General features: G+C 29.2%; 1 protein-coding gene across 2 annotated transcripts; it reads left to right on the top strand.

The window, feature by feature from the left end:
• Window positions 1–13632: 13632 nt before the first annotated feature.
• Window positions 13633–21557, top strand: LOC100572285 (homeobox protein MOX-1-like). 2 transcript variants are annotated; one of them, XM_003246218.4, is made up of 3 exons: window positions 13633–13828; window positions 20441–20592; window positions 21098–21557. In XM_003246218.4, the coding sequence occupies exons 1-3, from the start codon at window positions 13639–13641 to the stop codon at window positions 21164–21166; spliced, it is 411 nt and encodes a 136-aa protein (XP_003246266.1). In that variant the 5' UTR covers window positions 13633–13638; the 3' UTR covers window positions 21167–21557. The 2 variants fall into 2 exon arrangements, with proteins under 2 accessions (XP_003246266.1, XP_029346348.1); XM_029490488.1 differs by lacking the exon at window positions 21098–21557 and having other exon boundaries at window positions 20441–20795.
• Window positions 21558–22786: the final 1229 nt, after the last annotated feature.

Raw genomic sequence — 22786 nt, 5'->3', positions numbered from 1 at the left:
CAGCAGTGTAATGCGCCGCCGTGGCACTTCGTGTGGTCGTTGCGAGTGGATGATGATTGATTGACGTCTGGACCATGAGTGTCTTGTTATACACTGTGTGCGTTGCGTTTATATAAGGAAGCTATAAGTTTGTTGTGTGAATTGCGCATGCGCGTGCATTCAAATTGTGTTTTTGCACATTGTCGATGAGTTTTTCGCAATATTGGTGTGAGAAAAGTATTTCATATGTTAGGAGCTATCGTATTCTCCTTGTTGCGCATAATTTTGGCACTGATATCCGGTTGTTTGATGGAATGTCGTACAGTGCGCATGTTCGTGCATGTTATGTTGTATTTTGCACATTGTCGTCGGTTTTTGGCAATATTGGTATGATAGGGGTGTATCGTGTTTTGTGTTCTATCCTATTACTTCTTTTGCGCATAGTTTTGGCATTGATATTTGATTATTTAACCAAATGTCGTATATTGCGCATGTATAGGTGTAAACTGTTTTTTTAGTGAGACAGAAGTCAGTTACGTAATCCTGTAATGGTGTTGCGAAGCATTTTTTTATCTTTATTGATTCTTTATGTCTATATATGGGCATGTTTTTGTGTATGGACGTCTCGGAAAGATTGTTATGTAATCGTTGAAGAATGTTTGTTGCCTAATATTCTTTTGTATTGCGTAATAATATATTTTATAATTGCGTTTGAGTTTTAACACCCAAGTATGTTCGTTTTGGTATATTCATTCCATAAGTTTATAAGGGTATATTATTTATATATTACAGGTTATTTCAAGTTTGGAATAATTTTATTTTACTGTCACGATTGCGCCATCTGTAAGCCAATCGGTGTCTGGTATTCATGGATAAATGTTAGATGATTATGGTTACATATTCTAAAACGTTTAACTCATGTAAAGTTTGAATAACAAAGTAGGTTTATTTTCGATACAAGCAGTGAACGAATTGGGAAAATTAAATAGAGGACCTCAATCCAACGATTTAAAAAAATGCGAAATTATGTAACACAGACCTGTGGGGTGAACCACAGGCCCTCCCTTCCATTCATTTTTAATTCTAGATTTCAGCTGGATATATTCCTATATAAATTCCAAATATAATGTATGTAACTTTGCAAAGGAATGTGGATTTATATTCACCTAATATTTGTTCACAATTACATTTCATAAATGCAGTCACTTATAAAGCAATTTATTTATATTATTGAATTTGAATTTTTTATAGCAATACCTACCTAAAATTTCTGTTGGAAATAAAAATAATAATATGTTACAATACGATAATTTACCATACATAATATCTGTGCACAACTGCACTAGGCAAAAAACAAACGTGATATTATAATGGGAACAGGGGCGGACCGGGGAAAAAATTGGTCCCGGGAATCGGAAAATTCGGACCAATTTCGGGCTAATTACAAATTGCTTATAAGTTATCGGCCCAAATTTATTCAAGCAGCACACATTTTCACCAGGCCCTGCAGGCGAGAATCACACACCCTACACCCTAGGCAGTCCACCCCCCGAATGGGGATCGTAATATGACATATAAACAAACTATAAAATAATTGTAAGGTAGTCCAAGCCATAGAATAGATAATAAACTAATATCAAAAATAATTTTTATATTAATATTGAAAGTTGTACGATTCATTATATCAATAACGACAATTTAAATCCACTTTTTAACAAAAACTATTTCAGGCATTATTTGTATCATCCCGCTAATAAAAACCCGCAGTAATATAAATAGTTGGGGTACAGAAAAAAAAAATTTTAGAAGAGCTCCGCCCCCCCCCCCCCAATTCGAGCACTGGATATAAATATATATAATATTATAATATATAGCAGGAATAGGCAACTCAATGCTACTAGGGGGCCAATTTTGAATGTGCAAAAATCTAGCGGGCCAGGGAACATGAAAAGCAAAAAAAAAAACCTAATGTTAACTATACCCCTACACATAATATAATATTATTTACATTTTACAATAAGCATTATATTATCGATTTTAATAACTTTATAAATGTAATAAAATAAAATACAGAAAAATCTTAACATTTTATATTTTTATAAACTAAATTGAAATGTAGCACGGGCCAGTGAAATTCGGTTAGATAGGCCTGATCTATAGAGTAGATTATAAATAATTAAACACAATAATTTCCTGTGACGGTATCATGACAAATAAACCAACTGTTTCGGATAAATATTTTTTCAGGTTGATAGTTAATAATTAAAATTGACAGCGAATTTTTTTTATCACAATAATATGCCTACCGCACTACCTTATAACTCTATATTAATATGGTGTGGGGGAGGGGGTCAATAGAGTATAAAATATTTAAATTGAATTAGTGAACGCCAAAAATTTTCAGATCAAAAGGATGTTACCTATTTTAATAGCATAGTATAATATTCACGGTAGGTATACCTATAGTTTATCAGTACCAAAATATAATATAATGGCTTGACATAAAATTATTGATAAGCTATTTATATACCAAAGTATAATACAATTATTATATAAATGTGTAGAGGGTATAATAATATAATAAAAGTGAACTAATTAAAATGTATACTAATAATATTATTCCTATTATGATTTTCAATATTCGTATATCATAATAATACATCAATACCTATACTAAACGAACATATTACATTTTGACATTTATAAGTTTGGATTCTAGTATTGTTATAGTTATGAATTAATAATACTATTAATAGTAGGTACACGAAAAATAAAATTACGTAGGTAAAAACAGTTTTTTTTTTATATATATAAAGGGACCGGAAAACTGTTGTGCCGTGGACCCAATTATTAGCTAGATCGACACTAAAAATAATGAAACTCAATCAACGGCCGCACACAATGCTTTGCTAAATGTCTCTGGCCCACCATTATAAATTCCTAGATTCCCCACCGTTTGCTGTACACATAATATACTATACCGTGTTCATTTAGATCTTAATTAACTATCGATTACGCGTTATTATATTATTATTACTCGTTGAACAGTATTATAAATGCATGGAACCACACAATAGAAATACGGATGATAATTTTAGTTCATCGTACCTATTTATACCATTATAGTGGATATTGGACATAGCAATCATTCATAAATTAAGTGAACAACAGAGGATATCGTAGCGTCATAAAATAAGTAATAACCAGTATAGCAGCAGCAGCAGCCGCAAGCCGTATAGGTTAGGACTTAAGTTAGTATGTTAAGTATGTATAGGTAGTACCTATACGTAATAAATGTATTATTAAAATTACCTATACACTAAATTAAAAATCGTTCATTATTATACTACTGTATAGTACTTATAAGAATTAAAATGAATATAAGATGCCTACGATTTTTTTTTTGTATTTTTCTTATAGTTTCGTTTTTCTCAAATATTTAATATATTATTTTAAATTAAATATAACCACGGGTAATAAAATGTGGCTCATATCATTTTTTAGATTATCAATTTAAACTATTTAATTCATATTGTGTGTTATTTTGCTTATTTATGTTTGCACAGGCGTAACTTGGCGGGGGCGAATGGGGACAACTGCCCCACAGAATAAAATTGGTGGGGGTATTGCCCCCACAAACTGAACTATAATATTAGTTAATTTCAGACTGTTCTGAGGCTTATAATAAATAATAATACCTAAAATGACAAATATGTAAAGGTTCTTTGGCTACAATCACGATTTAAGATAATACTATAGTATATAGTCCATACTATCTTAAATCGTGGTTACAGTCACATAATATACTATATTATAATAGTTTATAATATTTTAGTGGTATATAATATGTGGTTACACTATGATATTCATTACGGTTTGATATTCACTATCTTATCAGTTATTCACATTATCATTGCACATTTGAAAGTAATAACTGATAACGGTCGTATAGATGTCGTAGGTTCGGTTCGGTTATTCGTATAGAATATAGATCTATGATAGATGGTTAGACAACTATTTTTTAACTTCAAAATTCAAATTTTTTAAATCTCTAAAGAATTACATTTATAACATGAGCTAATTTAGGTATTTAGTTTTTTTTAATATAATTTAAGTAATGTGTCCTTAATTTAATGTGTTACTTAACTATAAGTGATTAATATCATAGCATTATGTTAGATTTTGATAAAAGATGTGTGTCTAATGACTAGTATGTCTTATTAAATTTAGTATATGTTGGAATTTATGTATATAGTAAATTATATATTTACCCATCTGATAGTATCTGATATGTGTACATTCAAATGGTTGTGTTATTGTGTTGTAATTAAATATTTTGTGTTAAACTTATACAAATTGTGTTGCTAAAATGCTAATTGTTAGTGAATTTGCCTTACTATTAATTATATTATAATATGTAAACCGAGTAGTGAAAAAAGTAGTTATTTTATTATTGTTTGGTATAAAACTTAAAGTATTTATAAAAAAAATGTTAAAATTTAAATAAGATTATGAAAATTTGTAGAGATTTGCAAAAATTGTTTTTGCCCTCACGTGAAAAGAGCCTAAGTTACGCCTATGCATGTTTGATTAAAAATATATTATACATACGTACTTACCTATACTGATATTATCCATACCAATGTAATTTTAAATGATCCATCTGTGCAGTTTCTAAGGGCTCACTGTACATTTTAGCCACTATCGACGTCTGCAGATTTGTCCAATCAAATCGTAATTATTATTATAATTATTTTAATTATACTATTGGCGTTGTGGTCACGATCAATGTAAAGTGCGGTGTACTATAGTTTCGTTTAATCTATCGCATTATTATTCTTCTACGGTAAAAGCGGTTATCTCGATTGATGCGAAACGTTTTGCATAACTTAATTATCGGCGAGCTTCGTGGGTCGAGCGTGGAATTTTAAACGGTTCCGGGGTATACGCGAACGAATAGTAGAGCATTCAATTGTGTTGTGCGAGGGGAAAGGGTCTTTAACGGTGGTCGCAGGAAAGGGCAAAAAAGGAAAAAAGTAAAAGTAAAAGAGGCAAACGAAAAAGTGTAAATTCTTCCACCCCGCACTATCTCGAAATATTCTATAAAACGGTTGATTCTCGCGTATATTAGAATAAATTCACCACGGATAGTCTCGTGTATCTGCCAAGTCTTGAATTTAACTAGAAAAAAATATCCCGTGTACAAGGTGCTTTAATATTTTAAGGTAAACACTGGATAACATTGAATACCTCGAAAAAATTTTTAATTTATAAAAATATATTTTTATGTAGTTTATAATATACCCACATAATATTTTCTTTACCAATAATTACATCCTTTATTTTTAATTTCCTCATCAAAAACAAAATACTGTAATGGTTTGTTACGAATTAACAACAGTAATGGTGCTATTTATAAAAATGTTGGCGTACATTCATATCAGATATTATTTAAATTAAATCATTTTTATTCATAAGAATTTATCGTTTTGGTAAATAATTGCAAACACATTTTTGTAAAAATGTATTGCTATAAAATTTACTTTAAACTACCTACCTATATTATATTTTTACGTGTTCCGTTTTCATGATGATAATCATTGTCATTGTCCAATTTGTATTTTCAACATCGGTCGCTCATCGCTAATATAGCTTACTTATTTTTTTAGAGCTTGTGAGTAATATAATATTATTACTGCTCGTCTTTTAAATGTAATTCTATTTTCAACAGACAATAATTTGAATTTAAGAATATTATAGTTTGTACTGTTCCTGAAAAAAATAAGGTTGTAAACATTTAATTAAATAACTAGATATATCGATATTAATATAAGTTAGCTAATATAGTTTAAAATGGGGTTACTTAGTGTAGTTGAACAATAAGTTATTAATAATCTACTCTAGTTTCATAAAAAAATTAGTCCAGAATTGTTTTTATTTAAAAGTCAAAGTAGGAATGTGTATTGTTTTTTAAAATAGTAAAGTAAAAAAGTAACTACTAAGGCATTACTAACTTTATACCTAACGTAAATGTGTCTTTATTCTTGATATAAATGTATCATGACATGAAACGTGTTTGTTTACGAGACTGTACAGCTAGTCGCTATAGTCTACGAGGCAATTATATTCCTATCGCATGATCCTATTAATATATGATTGGTGGAAGTAGAGATACATTGCATCTTATCATAGTACCATTTATACTGTATAATGTATAGATATAATATTGGTTTTAACATGAATTATTTACGTGGATAAGAAGGGTAACAACTACACGAGTAGGTATAATGTATATATACAAACAACATTATAATATATTATTATCACACACAATTCCTCAAATCTTATCCAACAAAATATAATATATCACTGTGCGCGATAAAATCATATAAAGGAACAACTAAAAATTGAATAGGAAGTAATATAACCAGCAATGACTAATGACGGATACATTTTTTTACTATACTATCGATATTTCATTAATTATCTTCCTCTTAAGTTTTCTATGAAGATTACCTGTAATCAGTGCTCGACTTGGGCGGGAACGCATGGAAACTCAGCTCCTATACTAGCCTTTGATTTTAATTAGCGTTCCCATACTACATTTTCCTAAAATAACGCACGGGTACGCAATATAAAATATAAATTATAACGAACATTCGTACGGCTTAATACGATCATTCTTATCTAATTTAAATTTGAATGTGTAATTTCAATTTTTACCATGAATTAAGATATGCGATATTTTTTTTATAAGTTATAACTCGTTACCTTTCAAGCTACAATAAAAATACCTATGACCAAAATTAAAGACTTTACCATAGACTAATTCTACTTTTAATACATATATGTTAATAATTAATATAAATATAATATAATATTACAGTCGTCCATAGTAGTTTAGTATATTGTATAAATTTTAATTATATTTAGTAATACTAAGACAGTTGTTTCTGATTTTTTGTGGATAATAAATATTGAGACGGGATAAATTATAATCATGAGCAAAAATGTGGGTGCCAAAATTGTTGTTGCCTACCGGTGGCAAAATTGTAAATACGGCCCTGCCTGTAATCGAGTCAGAGCTGATATTAAGGGACTTATATGGTTTGACTGTCGGGATTGAAAACGATTGTACAGCAGATTTTGGCCATTTCTACAATAGTTTCATCCTTCAGATACACCAGGTACCTGCTTTTAAAATGGCGAGAAAATGTTTTAAACAATGAGTAAACTTTCTATTTATGTGGTACCTAGTTATTTACATTATTTACAAATAATTATTGTTTGGGGTGCTTATAAAAATACACGAAAGTAATAATCATTCATAAAGTTACTTGTTCGTATTCCTTAAACGTCTCCAATTTAAGATTAAAGTATTGTACTGTACAATATCAACTTGCAATTCAATCATGTAAACACAAATAATAATATTATTGATATAATAAGTACAACGAGTTATTAAAATAATATGGCCCACCTGTTAGAAAAATCCTAATTCTTAATGGTTGAATATGTTGGATAACTGCAACTGTACATGTTGTCAATTACTTTTTCCATTTTTTTCGAAATAGTAATACAATGCCTGAACACAGATCAGAAGGTACATGTATTTTTTTAATGTTATTAACATTTTGGCCGTATATCATTTGCGCATCGTCTGTTTACCTGTGCCAAAATATCGTACATCGTTTGCGTATATTATTTATAGTTTTTGACGTTCAGGAGTCCGTTGTAAATGATAGATACCACTAAAAATTTAGAAAACTGCAACTTGCGATTTTTGGTATACACCATTTTTCAGTTCTATTGCTAAATAATATTGATGTGCAAATGATGACGACCACCAACGTAAACCACAACCAGCGAAAATTCTAGAACTGATCACAAAGGTTTATCCTTTACCCTTTAACAACACCTTTCGGTAATATAGCATGATTTAAAATTGAAAAAATATTTGATAATATTATACTACACAATTAATAGAAATCTTTGATTTTGAACAGCTTATTATAAATATAAAATTAGTAAAATGTGTTGGTACAATATTATAGGTACCTATACCATACTTTAATCTTTTTTTCATCAGGGATGTTCGGTACGATCGGTTAGGAACACGTGTATGTGTGGCAAGGTGTTTGTGCACTACGAACCCGGGCGGTCACCCATCCGAGAACTAGTCGCAGCAGCCGTCGCCTACTCTGAATTAAGTCGCGTGATTTCAGCCACTGCGTCGCGCCGAGCCACTATGAATATATATACTTTAATTGTATAGGTAACAAAATACTGGGAACTCATTTTCTTGATACTTGTATTTTGCATTCATATTAATTGTACTTTATTATTATTTATTTATTTATTATTAATATACGGAGCAAAACCCAGTTACAATCTGTGTATAAATATGACAGTCATATAAAGTATTTTAATAAATTTAAGAGTATAAGTAATAATATAGTATTATGAAGTATATATTTGTACAAAAATTAAATATAAAAACGTTAAGCAATTAGTATTTTCTATGAGAAATCATCTTTTTTTCAGCTCTATATACACATAATTGAATTATATTAGTCACCTATGCAAAAACTTACTTATTTTGATTGTTTTATTAAATAGAAATTGAACACGTTTGTTTCAAACAATAATTTAGGAATACCTAATCAATCTAATTGCATGACAAATAATAATAGCAGCTATTCAAAGTATTTTATTTCATTTTAGCATTTCACGTGATTTCAGTGGTAAATAATAACAAACAATTAAATATCGATCAGCAGAGGATAGATCTTCCTATTCATATACATATTCCTTATTGTAGTCAACGAGCAATTACTGTTAATGTTTAGCGGATAAACCTGCACTTGTGCACAATTTCATAGCGATAGTATCGTGTTACACGAGACACCACCACATTGGTCATAAATAGGGGTGCCCTAAGAACTCGCAAAAAATACAAAAAAACATAAAATCTTGAAAGGGTAGTAAAAATGTGTTAAAAATGTATATCTTTCTGCATAAAAAGTTAGTAGTTACAATGGTGAATTTTTTTCAGGAGACTATTTAAAATACTAAAAATATTAGAATAGAAACATTTTTATTACCCTTTAAATTATTAGTTGATATGTAAACGGTGGTCGACGTGTATTGTATATCTACTACGTGTTCGACACTATCTGGCCACTGTCCACTATAGTTCTGTACCTCTATGGTCCCTAGGTAGCAATATGCTGGTTTTTTTTATTAAAACAATAAATTTGGTATGTTACGGAACGCATAGAGACAAGAAAGCGACCAATACGAGGTGGATTCCAAGAAAACTTCCACCATTGGATGACCGAACTACGATACCTGGACTCGCCAAGTACAAGCGTACATACAGTCGACATAAGGAAAAAAATTCTTAAACATATGAGAAAAGTTGGGAGAATTAGAAAATATTAATATGGAACGAATGGAAAAAAGTGAACAAATAGAAAACACACAAAATAAACTAGCATTGTCGAAAAATGACCAAACAAGAAAGTTTAACAGTCGGTACGGCCAGACACAGGCCCTGAAAACGCTGGACAACCGGTGCGGTCAAAACACGCAACGACAACAGGAATTTCCTAATCGGTATGGCCAGAGACCAATTATACAATTGAAACCAATCACTTTCGAATACACGTTATAAGCACAACGCTACACTACTAGGCGGGACGACTAGCGGCCGAGACGCACCGACTCCCTAAAATAGAAAACAAGGAAAACTTACTAGACTTAGCATCAGTAAGAGAAGTGAAAAAAGGATAAAAATTATATTGCATAAAAATAGAAGCCATATTCAAACATAATGGTGATTTTAATATATTTTTAAGATTTACACGAGAGAAAAGGGCAAAATGCTGTCAATATACAAATCGATAAGAAAAATTATAATTGTATTTTCCTTTTTTACGGTAGGTAATACTATTTCGGTTTAGCCAAACCCCAAACATATGACGTGTTGTACCTATACTAGCGTACATGTTATATTATATAATATGTATTATAATATAACGTAAATATTTAATATACGAGATAGTATTTGAGTGTAATAATATAATATAGAACTACAACACGATAAGACAAATCGTAGTCACACACATGACATGATACATCAACCTGACACTGTAGCAGAATGGTAAACATGCGGTACGGTTGAATAATGTAAACCCTGTTGTATTGTATATTATTATATGTACATATATAATATGTGTTTGCACGAGACGTAAATTGTTTGTTGTTGTGCATATATACAATCAAAGAATCGCTCAAGGTGTGATGCGAAATACTTAGAGGCGGCGAGACCGAGGTAGATACCTAGCTATTATACCTGTATCCATCATACATCGCCACGTAGGTATAATATACAGAGGTACACCTGCAGCAAGGCGCGTGAATAATCTCAAATCTAACGTATATTATATTATTATTAATATTGTTATAATTCCATCATTCTTATATGGCGATCGCTGTATTTGTTACGGTGTGCCGTGTATAGGACCCGGAGCCGAGTTGTTGCGATTGTCTAAACATCCCTATATATACCTAGTAACAACGATTATGTATACCTACCTGCATAGTCTCTGTATTGTTCGAACGGGACAACATAATATCATTATGTAATTAGGGTGTATCTAGCAGTCGACAACGTGTGGATATCAAAATATATGTTAAATGAATAAAGTTTGTGGTACACTGCTGTTGCGTCGTTTGACGAGATACCTATAATATATTAGTAGGTATACATATATCAAGGTAATTAGGAACGTGTGTGTTTAAAGCTACGCGACTGCAGTTGCCATTTTTTCTTTTTAGCCGCGTATCTATAGTATCATATTATTAATATTATGGAGTACCTACCGTTTTACTGAGCACATCGCCTACATTAGTATATTCGGAATTCAAATAAATAGACAAAAATAAATCGACCTTAATAAAAAAAATGAAATACCATACAAAATAATAAATATTCCATGCCGACAGATGGTATTTCCAGATAATATAGTATTTGTAGGATATCATAATTTAATACATAATTATTTCCTACTAATACAATATTATTAAATGTATGTATGATGATGCTTATAAGTCATAATTAATGTTTATAAATTCTGGGATAAAAATGCTCTGGTGGTCATCAATACACGCTATAATTGTGTACATTTTGTAATACATATTTGAAAAATTGAAAACAATCCATATACCTACTCAAGTTTAAAATAAAATAATAATTTTAAGTCTATAATAACACTGTCTAGGGGGACGGAATGGCCGAGTCGACTAAGGCGTGGGTTGCGACGTGCACCGTTGCCGGTTCAAACCTCGGCCATGGACGGCACTTCTCTTCGGGCAGTCACGGTGTCCGGAGATAGAGGCCGCCATCCCCCAACCGGCATGGCAGATGCCAACGGGTGCCCACTTGAAAATTCTGCCAAACTATAACACGGGTTAATCAATGAAAAAAAAACACTGTCTATTAAAAATAATATATAGGTGAGGTCGGTGGTAGTATAGAAACCGGGTGTAGTGCAATCGTTCTGCTTGGAATCCAGAACACAGTTTTAAAAACAACTTATTTAATATAAGTACTATAATATCAATTTATTTTTACCTTAACAGATTTTTTTTTTTAATGTTGTTAGATTGAATTCCATTTTTTGTATAACATAAAAAACATTGTACTGAATTGTCGTATATCAGGCTACCGATGAGAAAGATAAATCTACAGGTCTAATCAATTACAACAATATCTGTCGACTGTCAAGATAATCGGTGGTTGGTTAATTTTTTTTTAGCTGAAACTTTCAATCAATAATTTATTTTATTTGGTAATTAGTGTTATCAATGTATAGTACATTGAGTTTTCCAATGATAGCTTACGAGATTATTTCTGGTCTCATCGATGGAAACAAGCAATAAATATCGTCGATTTAAAAATAGCCGATCATAAAAAATACCCTTATTGGTATACAGTGTACATATTATACGGCTTAAATTTCGTTCTTAAGGGTCTAAGATCAATCTGAATGCCAAACCGTAGTATTGGACTGTGGTTGAGTTATTCAGTGAATGTGGTACAAATTTACAATTGTAAATAATAATTATGAAATGAATCCACAAAGCTTACTGATTTATTCAATAGTACAAAATATATAATTATACCATAAAATAATATCGAGTTTTAGTTTATGGAAAAATGTAAAACGATATTGCCAAACAACGGCGATGATTAAAGGGGGTAGAATGTGTGACTGGTACGTTTTTCCCAGAGCTAAAGCACCCTTAATATAATAGTTTATGGACTATTAATGACGGTATGACACTGCACATGGTATTTTGACACGCAAATTCTGACATAATATTGTGTCAAGCCCGGATTAAGGGGGGGGGGGGGGGCTCGATACTTAGAATTTATTTAGGGGCCTCTAATTTGTCCATAATTTTTTTCGTTATAGGCTACGTACACTAAATAAATCACCTAAAAAAAATCGATGATTATTTAGCTAGGAAAAAAGCTTGTAAATTATAATTTATAAATAAAGTAATACATTATTCATTATTTATTGCTATATACCTCATATCTATATATTATATTTATTGTATCAGGTACCTAATATTGAATTATATACAATACGTTCCAGGGTGAAGTGACCGGCCAACGTCATATAAAACTATGAAAGTAGACCAAAAATGATGAATAAATACTCTTTAAAGATTGAATCTAACTTTTTTATTTTTTTAGCTATGGGCAATTAACTTTTTTTCTATCAAAACCATGCATATCACGCATTTGTTTATGTATCTTCAAAACTTTTAAACGTTTTGACATAATTTTATTTTTATTTGACTTCACTCCGGAACACATTATAATATACATTAATATTTTTTTTTCGTACAGGGGCCTCATTTAAAATTTTGGCCCCTGGACCTCAAAATGCCTTAATCCGGGCTTGCAATAAGGTAATAGCATTATAATTTTGCGATATTCATCAAAATGACATATTCAGCGTATAATAACACGTGTATATACACACTAATATAGCCACATGTGGTGACTGTATGTCTGTATGATTCTTACAAAAGTTGTATAGAAACTGATTTTCATGAATTAAAGTTTTCGAAAAAAAAATTACAGTTAATTTAAAGTCTTTACCGAAAGAATTATATTATTGAAAAGTACAATATATTTTTTTCTGTTTTTACTGTTAACTTTTTTGAATTATGACACACACATTTTAAATTTAATTATCTGCTTCGGAATATGAAATAAAAACTAAATGCTTTCTGTAAAAAAATGTAGATATGTTACGACTTGAAATTATGTGAAAAAAAAATATATTTTCAATAACGTTCTAATGCTATTCGAGACAAATAGTGTGTGCTGTTAAAAGAGTCACTCTGTACACCTCACATATAGATATCGTAATATTGTTTTTACGATAAATGTTGGACACGTGCGAGGTCCACATGCTCGTGGGAGCGGTGCCGCGGACCGTGAACTGGTCCCTTTGAGCCTGTGCCGCGGACAAACGGCGCGAAACCGATGGCGGCGGCGCTCCGTTTCCGAACTCTCCGCTTAAATATCGCTGGTGCTCCCCGATTCTGAGATAGTGCTGGACCAAACGCTGTGACATGGACGACAACGAAAACTACTACTTTTGTTACGATTACTACTACGACGACGTCGGCGACGACGGAAGGGATTTTCGTGCTGATTTTCCTGGAGGACGCTGCTGGGAGCCTGTCGCGGAACCGGTCGTCCTGCAGGATTCAGCCGGGCAGGTGGCCGGCGGCGGACTTCCAGCGATCGCGGACCACAGAGGTACGGGGCATTTAAATTATTATTGTATCGTAGTCAACGCCAGTCTCGAGGTGATGCGGGTATCCGTCCGTAATAACGATTTACTAATATATAACTTAATAGTATAGCGTAGATGATACTATGATGCCCATTAGAAATCGAATAGAAAAAAAAATATGAAAATGACGAATTAATATGACGTTTTACACTTATCTTTTGAAACAAATATGACGAAAACAATAATACTTCTCTTTTTATTTTAGAAATCATGCAAATTGTTATTACCTAGCTTACATACTATTTTCGCCTAGAATCGTGATGTGGATATGTGACATGCACAGTAAGACTCCAGAGTGCAAGCTGAGTGTTAACCTTATTAAAACAAAAATAGGACAATCATAAAGTGCTGAACAAAAATGCTTTGTACCTATGTTTTGTTATAATGTTAACGTGTTTAGAGATTTTAAAATTTTATTCAAGTACCAACATATTTGATGGATAATTTATATAATAAAGGGGGATGTGATCTTAAAATAATCATATGTATGTATATAATATTTATGTAAGTATCTGAATCCAAATAATAGGATGACAGATGAGTTTAATACTGTAAATTAAAAATGTGTATTTAATTATTTAAAATTAATGTAAAGGTACTTCATATTTGTATAAAAATATTCTTTTGAAATAAATATAATTAATTTATATGTTTAAATGGGAGATAAATGGGGTATAATATACACAAAAATTACAATATTCTTCTTCATTGACTGTTCAAGGTTTTAATATACCAAAGATTATCAAGTATAGTTACCCTTTATATTAAGTACCTATAAACATTATACCTAGTAAGTTAATAAGTTTTAATTAATCAATTATACTAATTGTTAGGTAAAATCATAAAGAACTTAAAAGAAATCATAAAATTTAAATATTTTACATATTTTAACATAAGTGATACATTTAATATACCTATCCCAGTTTAATAATTTACGTATAGTATTATGCAAGATTGTACAGTAAATAATTCAATAGAACCATGGAAGTATTTTTTCTTTTAGTCAAATCACTCATATTATTAGTATACTTTATACATTTTTTATTAGCATATTATATAATAAAGTTTTTATTTTTGATAAATCAAATTTGGTAAAATTATACATATATGTTTCTCATTTGGTTGTGATCGTTGTTTCTTTTATTTCGATTAGTTGGATTTGGTAATGTGTATTGAAATAAATATAGTAACTTTATTTTTATTTTGTATAATAAGAAGTCTATAATCTATATAATGACAATATTATTCGACAAGTATATTATATTCGTGTTCATTGTAAAAATTATAATATAGATAGCTAACATAACTAAATAATAAATACTATATAATATAGGACCCAACCTAAAAAAACTGACGAGGTTAAGTTTTTCTGCCATAGACTGCGTAGTGATGCTTGCGACAAAGTTAATCCACACCGTCACACCGATAATTTCTAGAAACTAATGTTACCTACTCAGGATTTTTAGAAACATATCGTGCCATTTGCCATTGCAACACAGTTTAATAGCTTTTTATCTAAGTTTTTTTTTCAGTAATTTTTTTTTTTTTTGTTTTACACAATCTATAAAATAATTATATACAACAAATGCAAGTGCTCTAGACACTTGAAGGTATTTTGGCGTGGGTAGGTTGCCTTATTCGGCTAGTGGGTCAATGCATCGTTTGATTTCCAAGCACCTTAAAGAAAGGTACCTACACAGTAATGTTTGGAGTCAATAAGTTCCGAGTGAATTGCGACCAAAATCTTTTATGAAGAGTGTTGACCACTTTTTTGACAAGGGGAATAGAGAGATCATTATAATATAGTGTGTGGTTAGATACCTGATACATAGTAGGAATGGGGCTTTAATGATTTGTCAGAGATATTTTGAAGGTTTGAATACGGTTTATATGTTGGAGAGTTTAGCTGAGCCTCATAGACTAAATTGTATGATAAAAAAAAAACAAATTTATATTACGAGTTTTATTGAGGTAATAAACCTACTTGATAGAGTAGTTTTACTACAATTCATTAAATACATTAAAAAAAATTCTTCATTCTTGACATTTTGAAGAAATATTAATTTAAACATTGTATGTATTACCTACTTTTTTACAAAATATATTTTATTATGTGCATCGTACATTTAAATTACTGACAATATTGATACATCGTACCTACTCATTGTTTAAATATTTAGATCTTTTAACCTTTATTAATTATAATAATTATTATAATTTAATATGCTCGTATGAATAATACTTATGTTGATGTACCATGAAATAATATTTTACACTACAATATGTAAGTTATACGTTAGACGCTCATTTATTTTAATTTACTGTAAATCAATTACCGAATACAAAGGATTAGTATCAACAATTATTACTATTATACTATATAGTGTGCTGTATACTCCACGTACATGTCGTGGGGTTTATTGACGCAGAGATTAACGAAATAGCCTTATAATGTACTGTTTATGATGAAATCGTTAATTTAACTTTTTTGTATCTATTAGCCTAACCATTAAGGTCCTAATGAATTGATAAAAAATAAATTCAGGGAAAAATTAGGATTGTTTCATGGAAATAGGTATCATTCACGAAATGCATAGGATAATTAATTCATAAAATATTATGTTACAAGGGTAAATATTTTAATAATATTCATATTTCGTTCAATCAATTTCAATACTACCACGATAAAATAAATACTTATTTTTATACTCTGTGAAAACACATTAGTATAGGCCGGTAGTACATTTCATAACAACTTTAGAATGATGAATTCATAAATGTTTTCAAAGCTAAATCTTTTTATAACTGAATAAATCTAAAAAAAAAAACTATTATATTTAAATAGTGTGTTTATCGGATGATTTTTAAACGGTATACTTTTTTGACATATGTCAGGAAAATTTATGTTCGTGTACAAATATAAAGTTTGTCTAACTAGAAACTAAAAGTTTCTTCCGCTTGAGTTAGACATTTTTAATGTACAATAGTTTTATATTAAACTGTTAAAACGCTTCAATATAGAAATTTATTTAATAACCATATGTTCTTAAATTTTAATTACTAAATATTTAAACCTGAAAGTTCTATATGGTTTATACCTACGTTCACGATTCCATAAATAAAATAAGTTATACTTAAAAGTATAACTTAATTTGCTTATGGTTGTTATATCTGATTTATATCCATTTCTGAAGTATCGAAACATAAGGTCATAATCAAAACTATTAATCAATATATTTTGTCTATATCATTGCTTACTTTTTTTTTAATATTTCATAACTAAATAATTAAATTATACAATTTATAAATAACGTAAAATTAAAAACAAACTTTGATTGGTAGATAAGTACTTAAAAAAGCCAATTTTTTATTTTTTTTTTATAATTTTACTAAAACTGTGAAAAATGTTATAGAAATTCCAACAAATATGGTGAAATAGATTAACCGAGATATTTAACTTCAATAATTTTTAGATAAACAATGATTTAACATTGATTAGTTTTTAAGAATATAAAATCTTTAAATGTTCTATACCGATATGAACGAATCATGATTAGTGCTCAACAACCAATCAATGTATACTAATACAAATAAAAATGTACTTTTTCGTTTTTATATATTTAAAAGTATTTATTCACCTATTCAATTATACATTATTCAAACTATTATGGTACCTTCTGCATCTGAAAATTGAGTAAAATAATTAATGACTGTTACAGCGTTCAAAAGATCCTTCGAAGTAAGAAAAAAATATATTTCCGAATTCCGATTGAAATGAAATTCCAAAAAATTTAAAAACAAAATAATATGCGGAAAATAAAAAAAGAAAAAGTCTTAAGAATATAATGTATTAATGTAATCGTTTTGTATTGGTTTTTAAAAAATAAGAAACAACATGTCTAAATAAATTTAGTACTTTGTTTTTATTGAAAGTATTTGAAACATCTGCTTTACGAACCACACAATGAGTTATATTATACACTCCGAAATTCAGTTGAAAATAAAATGAAGATACACGGCTTGGGGTAAACCATTTGTTCGTTATTAATTATTCAACCTTTTGCATATTTTTTTTTTTTACTCTTACTTTTACGAAGATCTGAGTGTAATTAATTATTGGGCTGCATACTAATGCATTTCCACCCTTTATTGTGAAATCAGGGGGGATCAGAAGAAATATTTAGTGAATGCAAAAAACCATAATAATATATTTAAATATAGTATTCGTTTTGTTTATTTAGATTTATAGTTAATAATTTTCTGAACCCAACACGGATAAAATTATGTTAAAAATTATAGTACTCGTAAATGCAGCCGGGCTCGTTAAAGCAGATCATTTATAACTATAGTTAATTAGATAAATATATTAATTAGATATGAACAGATAATGATATGAACTATATAATTTCAATAAATGAATGATATCAACATTCATGCGTGAAAAATAAACCGAACAAAACTTACTGCACTTCTCAAATGTATTATCAAATTCAGTGAATACAAGTTGACAATAAAAGTTTGTTTGTAAAATTACTTCTATTAATTGTAAGTGTTTACCTTTGTTACACGTATGCGTTATAGCTATAATTGGAAAACTGCACACACACATATATATATATATATAAAAGGATATGGTTAACGCTGGAAAACACCATAACAAAGGAAACGTATTCCTTTGGGATTCCAGAAAATGGGAAACCTCAATGGCTCAATCACGTAAAAGTTATGATACATTTTTAATCAAACTAATTAAAAATATTAATAACGATTTATAATAACAATACTATTATTAAACTTACCTACAAGATTTTAAAAGACTGCAGAAGCTATAAAAATATAATATAAGTTATAACTAACAAAATGCTATTGTGTGTAGATAAACTGATTACGATTCATTACCAACGAATAATACACATTTGAATACTGGCGAGAAGTAAACAATAAAAACACAGGTGTAAATTAACGTTTTCGTCAAGAAAATAATTAATGTAGTATTTTGTATCAGTTCACCAATTATTTATTAATGATATCTTTACACAACTTCTTGGATTAAAGCCTTAAAACTTTTTTCTTACTGTAAAATATAAATAATAATGTTTTGGGACAACCAGCAATGTAGTATTATTAATATTAATGATAGCATAGCTATATAATGTATTGAAAATAGTTGGGTAAAGTCACATGCTACAGACGAGCAACAAAATTTATTTATTTAAGATTTCCCATCAGCAATGCAAAGACGTAGTTATTGTGAATTAATTAAAAACTCACCACAATAATAATATTGGAAGTTGATGATGTGCTTCAGTATTGCATCTATACTAAGAGTAACTTAAACACCCGTTATAGCTTGCAATATAATAACTAAGTATTTTAAAATTGACTATAAAGGCTATATTATAATAAAGATTGGACTCCAACACTCTTATATAAACTTGAATATTTCCTTTTATTTTTTAATGTATTTTTTCATAACTTTAACATAAGTTACTTTTATAATTTATGAATAAAATAAATTAAAGTTAATTTAAATATATGTCATATAAACTTGCATTTATAAAAGTTTACAAGAAAATTTAAGTTTATGACTAATGATAAAAATTGTTCGAATTCCATTTAAGATTCTGAGTGGAACGATGAATGTATTGATTTTACAATGATGTGTGTTTTTTATTTTATTTTATTTTATTTTTTATTTTTATTTTTTTTTTGTGTCTGTCATCACCTTTTAGGACAGTAAAAGTGCTTGGATTTTCTTCAACAGTACCTTTTCTGATAGGAAAATGAATCTAGTTGGTACTTTGGGAGGTCAGAAGTAAAATTTTTCAAAAAGTTTACAAAAGCGCCGTGAAAAACAAAAGAAAAATTAAGGAAAAACGGGAATTATTACGCAAAATCTGTTTTCGAGAAAATTGATTTTGTTTTTTGGTGTAACTTTAAAACGAATTATTATTATTATTGGATACTATATAGATTCTATATGATAACAAACCTTTCTACTATTAGAACGTACACATTTTAAATAATAATTAAGTAGGTACCTATATGGGTAGGTATATATAGTATAATATACGATTTGACATCGGGTCGTGTAAAGTGTAAACACTAACTATATGTATAGTTAACTAGGCACTAAGTCTTGAGTGCATATTTTTTTATACTTACTGTTTTAGCCATTCTTGAATTACACATTAGAATATATTCATAATATTATTTCGATACATTTAACTGTAATAAGTCCCAAACCCTAGTATAAATGTATAGACAATGTGTAATATTATAATGGTGATGAAGGGGAAATTTATCATGTAGATTAATTTATTGATAATATTTATCATAATATACATTTTATCGTTGTTGCCTGTCGGCCATAAACTCATATTATGATTGTTGTCAATGTCTCACTCAATAAACAGAACTACTGTTAGATGAAGTGAGTAATAAAATATTGTTTTCCCGCTATCTTTAAAACATTTTCGTTACAAAAAAAACTCACAACAATTTATTGTAAGTAAATACCCACTACATAAACACATACAATTTTAATGATTTTTTTTTTTTTTTGTTTATTTTAGAAAACGAACATAGCATAAAAAGTCGAAAATCTAGAACAGCGTTTACGAAATATCAATTGGGGTGGCTCGAGGGAGAGTTTGAGAAGTGCAAATACTTGACTCGGTTAAGGCGGTACGAAGTGGCTCTAATACTTGGTCTCACAGAACGACAAGTAATTATTAAACTTTATACCATATTCGCTGTCATACATGTTTTTGTTGGGGTTTTATTACGAATCAATAATTATCTTTTCGTTTCTTGTTGGTAAAACATATCTTGTAAACTCGTTCATAGGTTTTAATTTAACATTGCAATTAGACTTAATCTGTTTGATTGATATATTGATGCGTTTATAGGATTTTAACTTATTTAGTATATTATGTTTTATGCTCTGGCAGCGTCTATAAGCAATATTTATTTATTTAGTTGATACACGAATGACATTAAGGCAAATGTAAATGAAATGCAGCTAATTAAAATTTGCGAATAGAAAATAATATATATTTATAATTAAAATTGTATTATACATTAAAATGCATTTTGTTAAAAGATTAAAAATTCAAAGTAAACTATAATATAACTGCCACAATATAATATAATACCTATATTTCGATTATCTTGTATAATGTAATTTGTAAATAATATATAAATATGTAATTTACATTAATATGTCCTAGGTAAAAGTGTGGTTTCAAAATAGACGAATGAAGAAAAAAAGGCTGAACGAGGAATCCATTTACGGATAACAGGATAACGATTGTAATATTTGCATTTTAATCGTCAAGAGAGATCATTGTAACACGTTTGTACAACATCATGGCATTATTTTATAATATGTACACTAGTTTTTTTTCACGGTTTATACCTTAATGGAAATTTGATTGTATAAAATGGATTACTTCACCTGTCACGAGGATTAAGTGTATTAAAAATTTAAAAAACCTTTTTATTTGTTTGCAACAATCACCAACAATCTTTTTTTGAACTGCCATCAAACGACATGTTTTAGACTTTTAACCTGATTCTACTTTCATTGTAAAAATTTAAATAAATTTCATGGTTTGGAATTAATTTGAGCCCTAAAAATAATTTAAATAATTATAAGCTATCCATAGTAGATGAAAAACGTTTGCCATTGTTTTTCTAGTTATCTTTGGATCATATAATTTCCAATTACTCAAAACAATTCAATAATTCTTTTTTTGTATATCTATTATTCGTTCTTCATCTTAAACATATCGCTGATTGATCTGTTTTATTAATGTATATTTTATAATATTAAAGAATTAAATAAAAATAACAAAATTTATCTTTAAATTAATGTTGCTCCAAATCAGATATAGGTACGTAATACAACTTTGAAAAACAATTCTGTATTATTTCTTATCGGTTTCTATTTGAATCTTTACGATCGAAGTTTATAATTAATAATTAAAATGTCTTTCTAACTTAATACGTTTAAAACTTTAAGAGTCAGCATCGAAACCAAAAAACACATCTGTTATTAATCTGATTTCTATCATTTTAAATGTTTCGATGAGGTTCGCACACAGTTAGTACTCTAAAAGAGTTTTTTTTATAACCTAATAACTTATCACTAATCAGATAATGATTGAAAATCAAAAAATACGTATATTAGTTAAATAATTTATGTAGTTTTCTAAACACTATTGCAGAATATTTACCCTTAAAACCAGTTGAGCCACAGTCAAACAAAGTAAGACGGTTTTAATCACAAATAATAAATATTGTATTATCACTACAGTTTAATTACTTTTTTTCCAAATTAACTTTTCAAATCCCATATTTTAGAGCCATATAGAAAATTTAAAACAGGTGTTTCTGAACACGAATTAATTACATATGGTGGAATGGAGATAGACTAGGTAGGTATACACATAATATGTTCAATCGGTTATTTATAGTTCGAGCAGCTAAGTCCTTCTACCCCTTCATAGTTAAAGAACTTAAGTACATAATGCAAGTTAGAGATTATTGTTCATCCGTTGCATAATTCGTGCATAATTTACAGATAAACATACTATCCAACCTATACTAGCTTAAAAAACTATAAAAACACTTTAGAATGTTTTTAAACTTTTGAGACAAGAATAAAAATAAAGTTGCCTTGTTATAGCTGTATATTGTATATTTTATAAAACCATCTCAAATAACCAATTGAAAAAAGGTGGGTAAGTGGATGTCGCTCTGCTGTACAGTAGGTTACAAGTGGGTCACTGTATAATGGATAGAATTAAATTTGAATTCAATGATATAATATCACTGTATAAGAAAAACGATTCTGAGCGGAGACGGTTTGTCAGTCTAGGTATTAGACATAGGTACCTATTATAGGTATACTTATC

This window comes from Acyrthosiphon pisum, chromosome A2 (assembly GCF_005508785.2).
Source record: "Acyrthosiphon pisum isolate AL4f chromosome A2, pea_aphid_22Mar2018_4r6ur, whole genome shotgun sequence".
Taxonomy (NCBI): domain Eukaryota; kingdom Metazoa; phylum Arthropoda; class Insecta; order Hemiptera; family Aphididae; genus Acyrthosiphon; species Acyrthosiphon pisum.
Note: the sequence above shows the minus strand (reverse complement) of the source record. Positions and strands in the feature narration are given on the sequence as shown.

Excerpts from the sequence above, each read along its gene's own strand:
- LOC100572285 (XM_029490488.1), top strand. The coding sequence starts at position 13,639 with ATGGACGACAACGAAAACTACTACTTTTGTTACGATTACTACTACGAC. Across the intron at positions 13,829-20,440 it reads AGCGATCGCGGACCACAGAG|AAAACGAACATAGCATAAAA; the intron begins GTACGGGGCATT and ends TGTTTATTTTAG.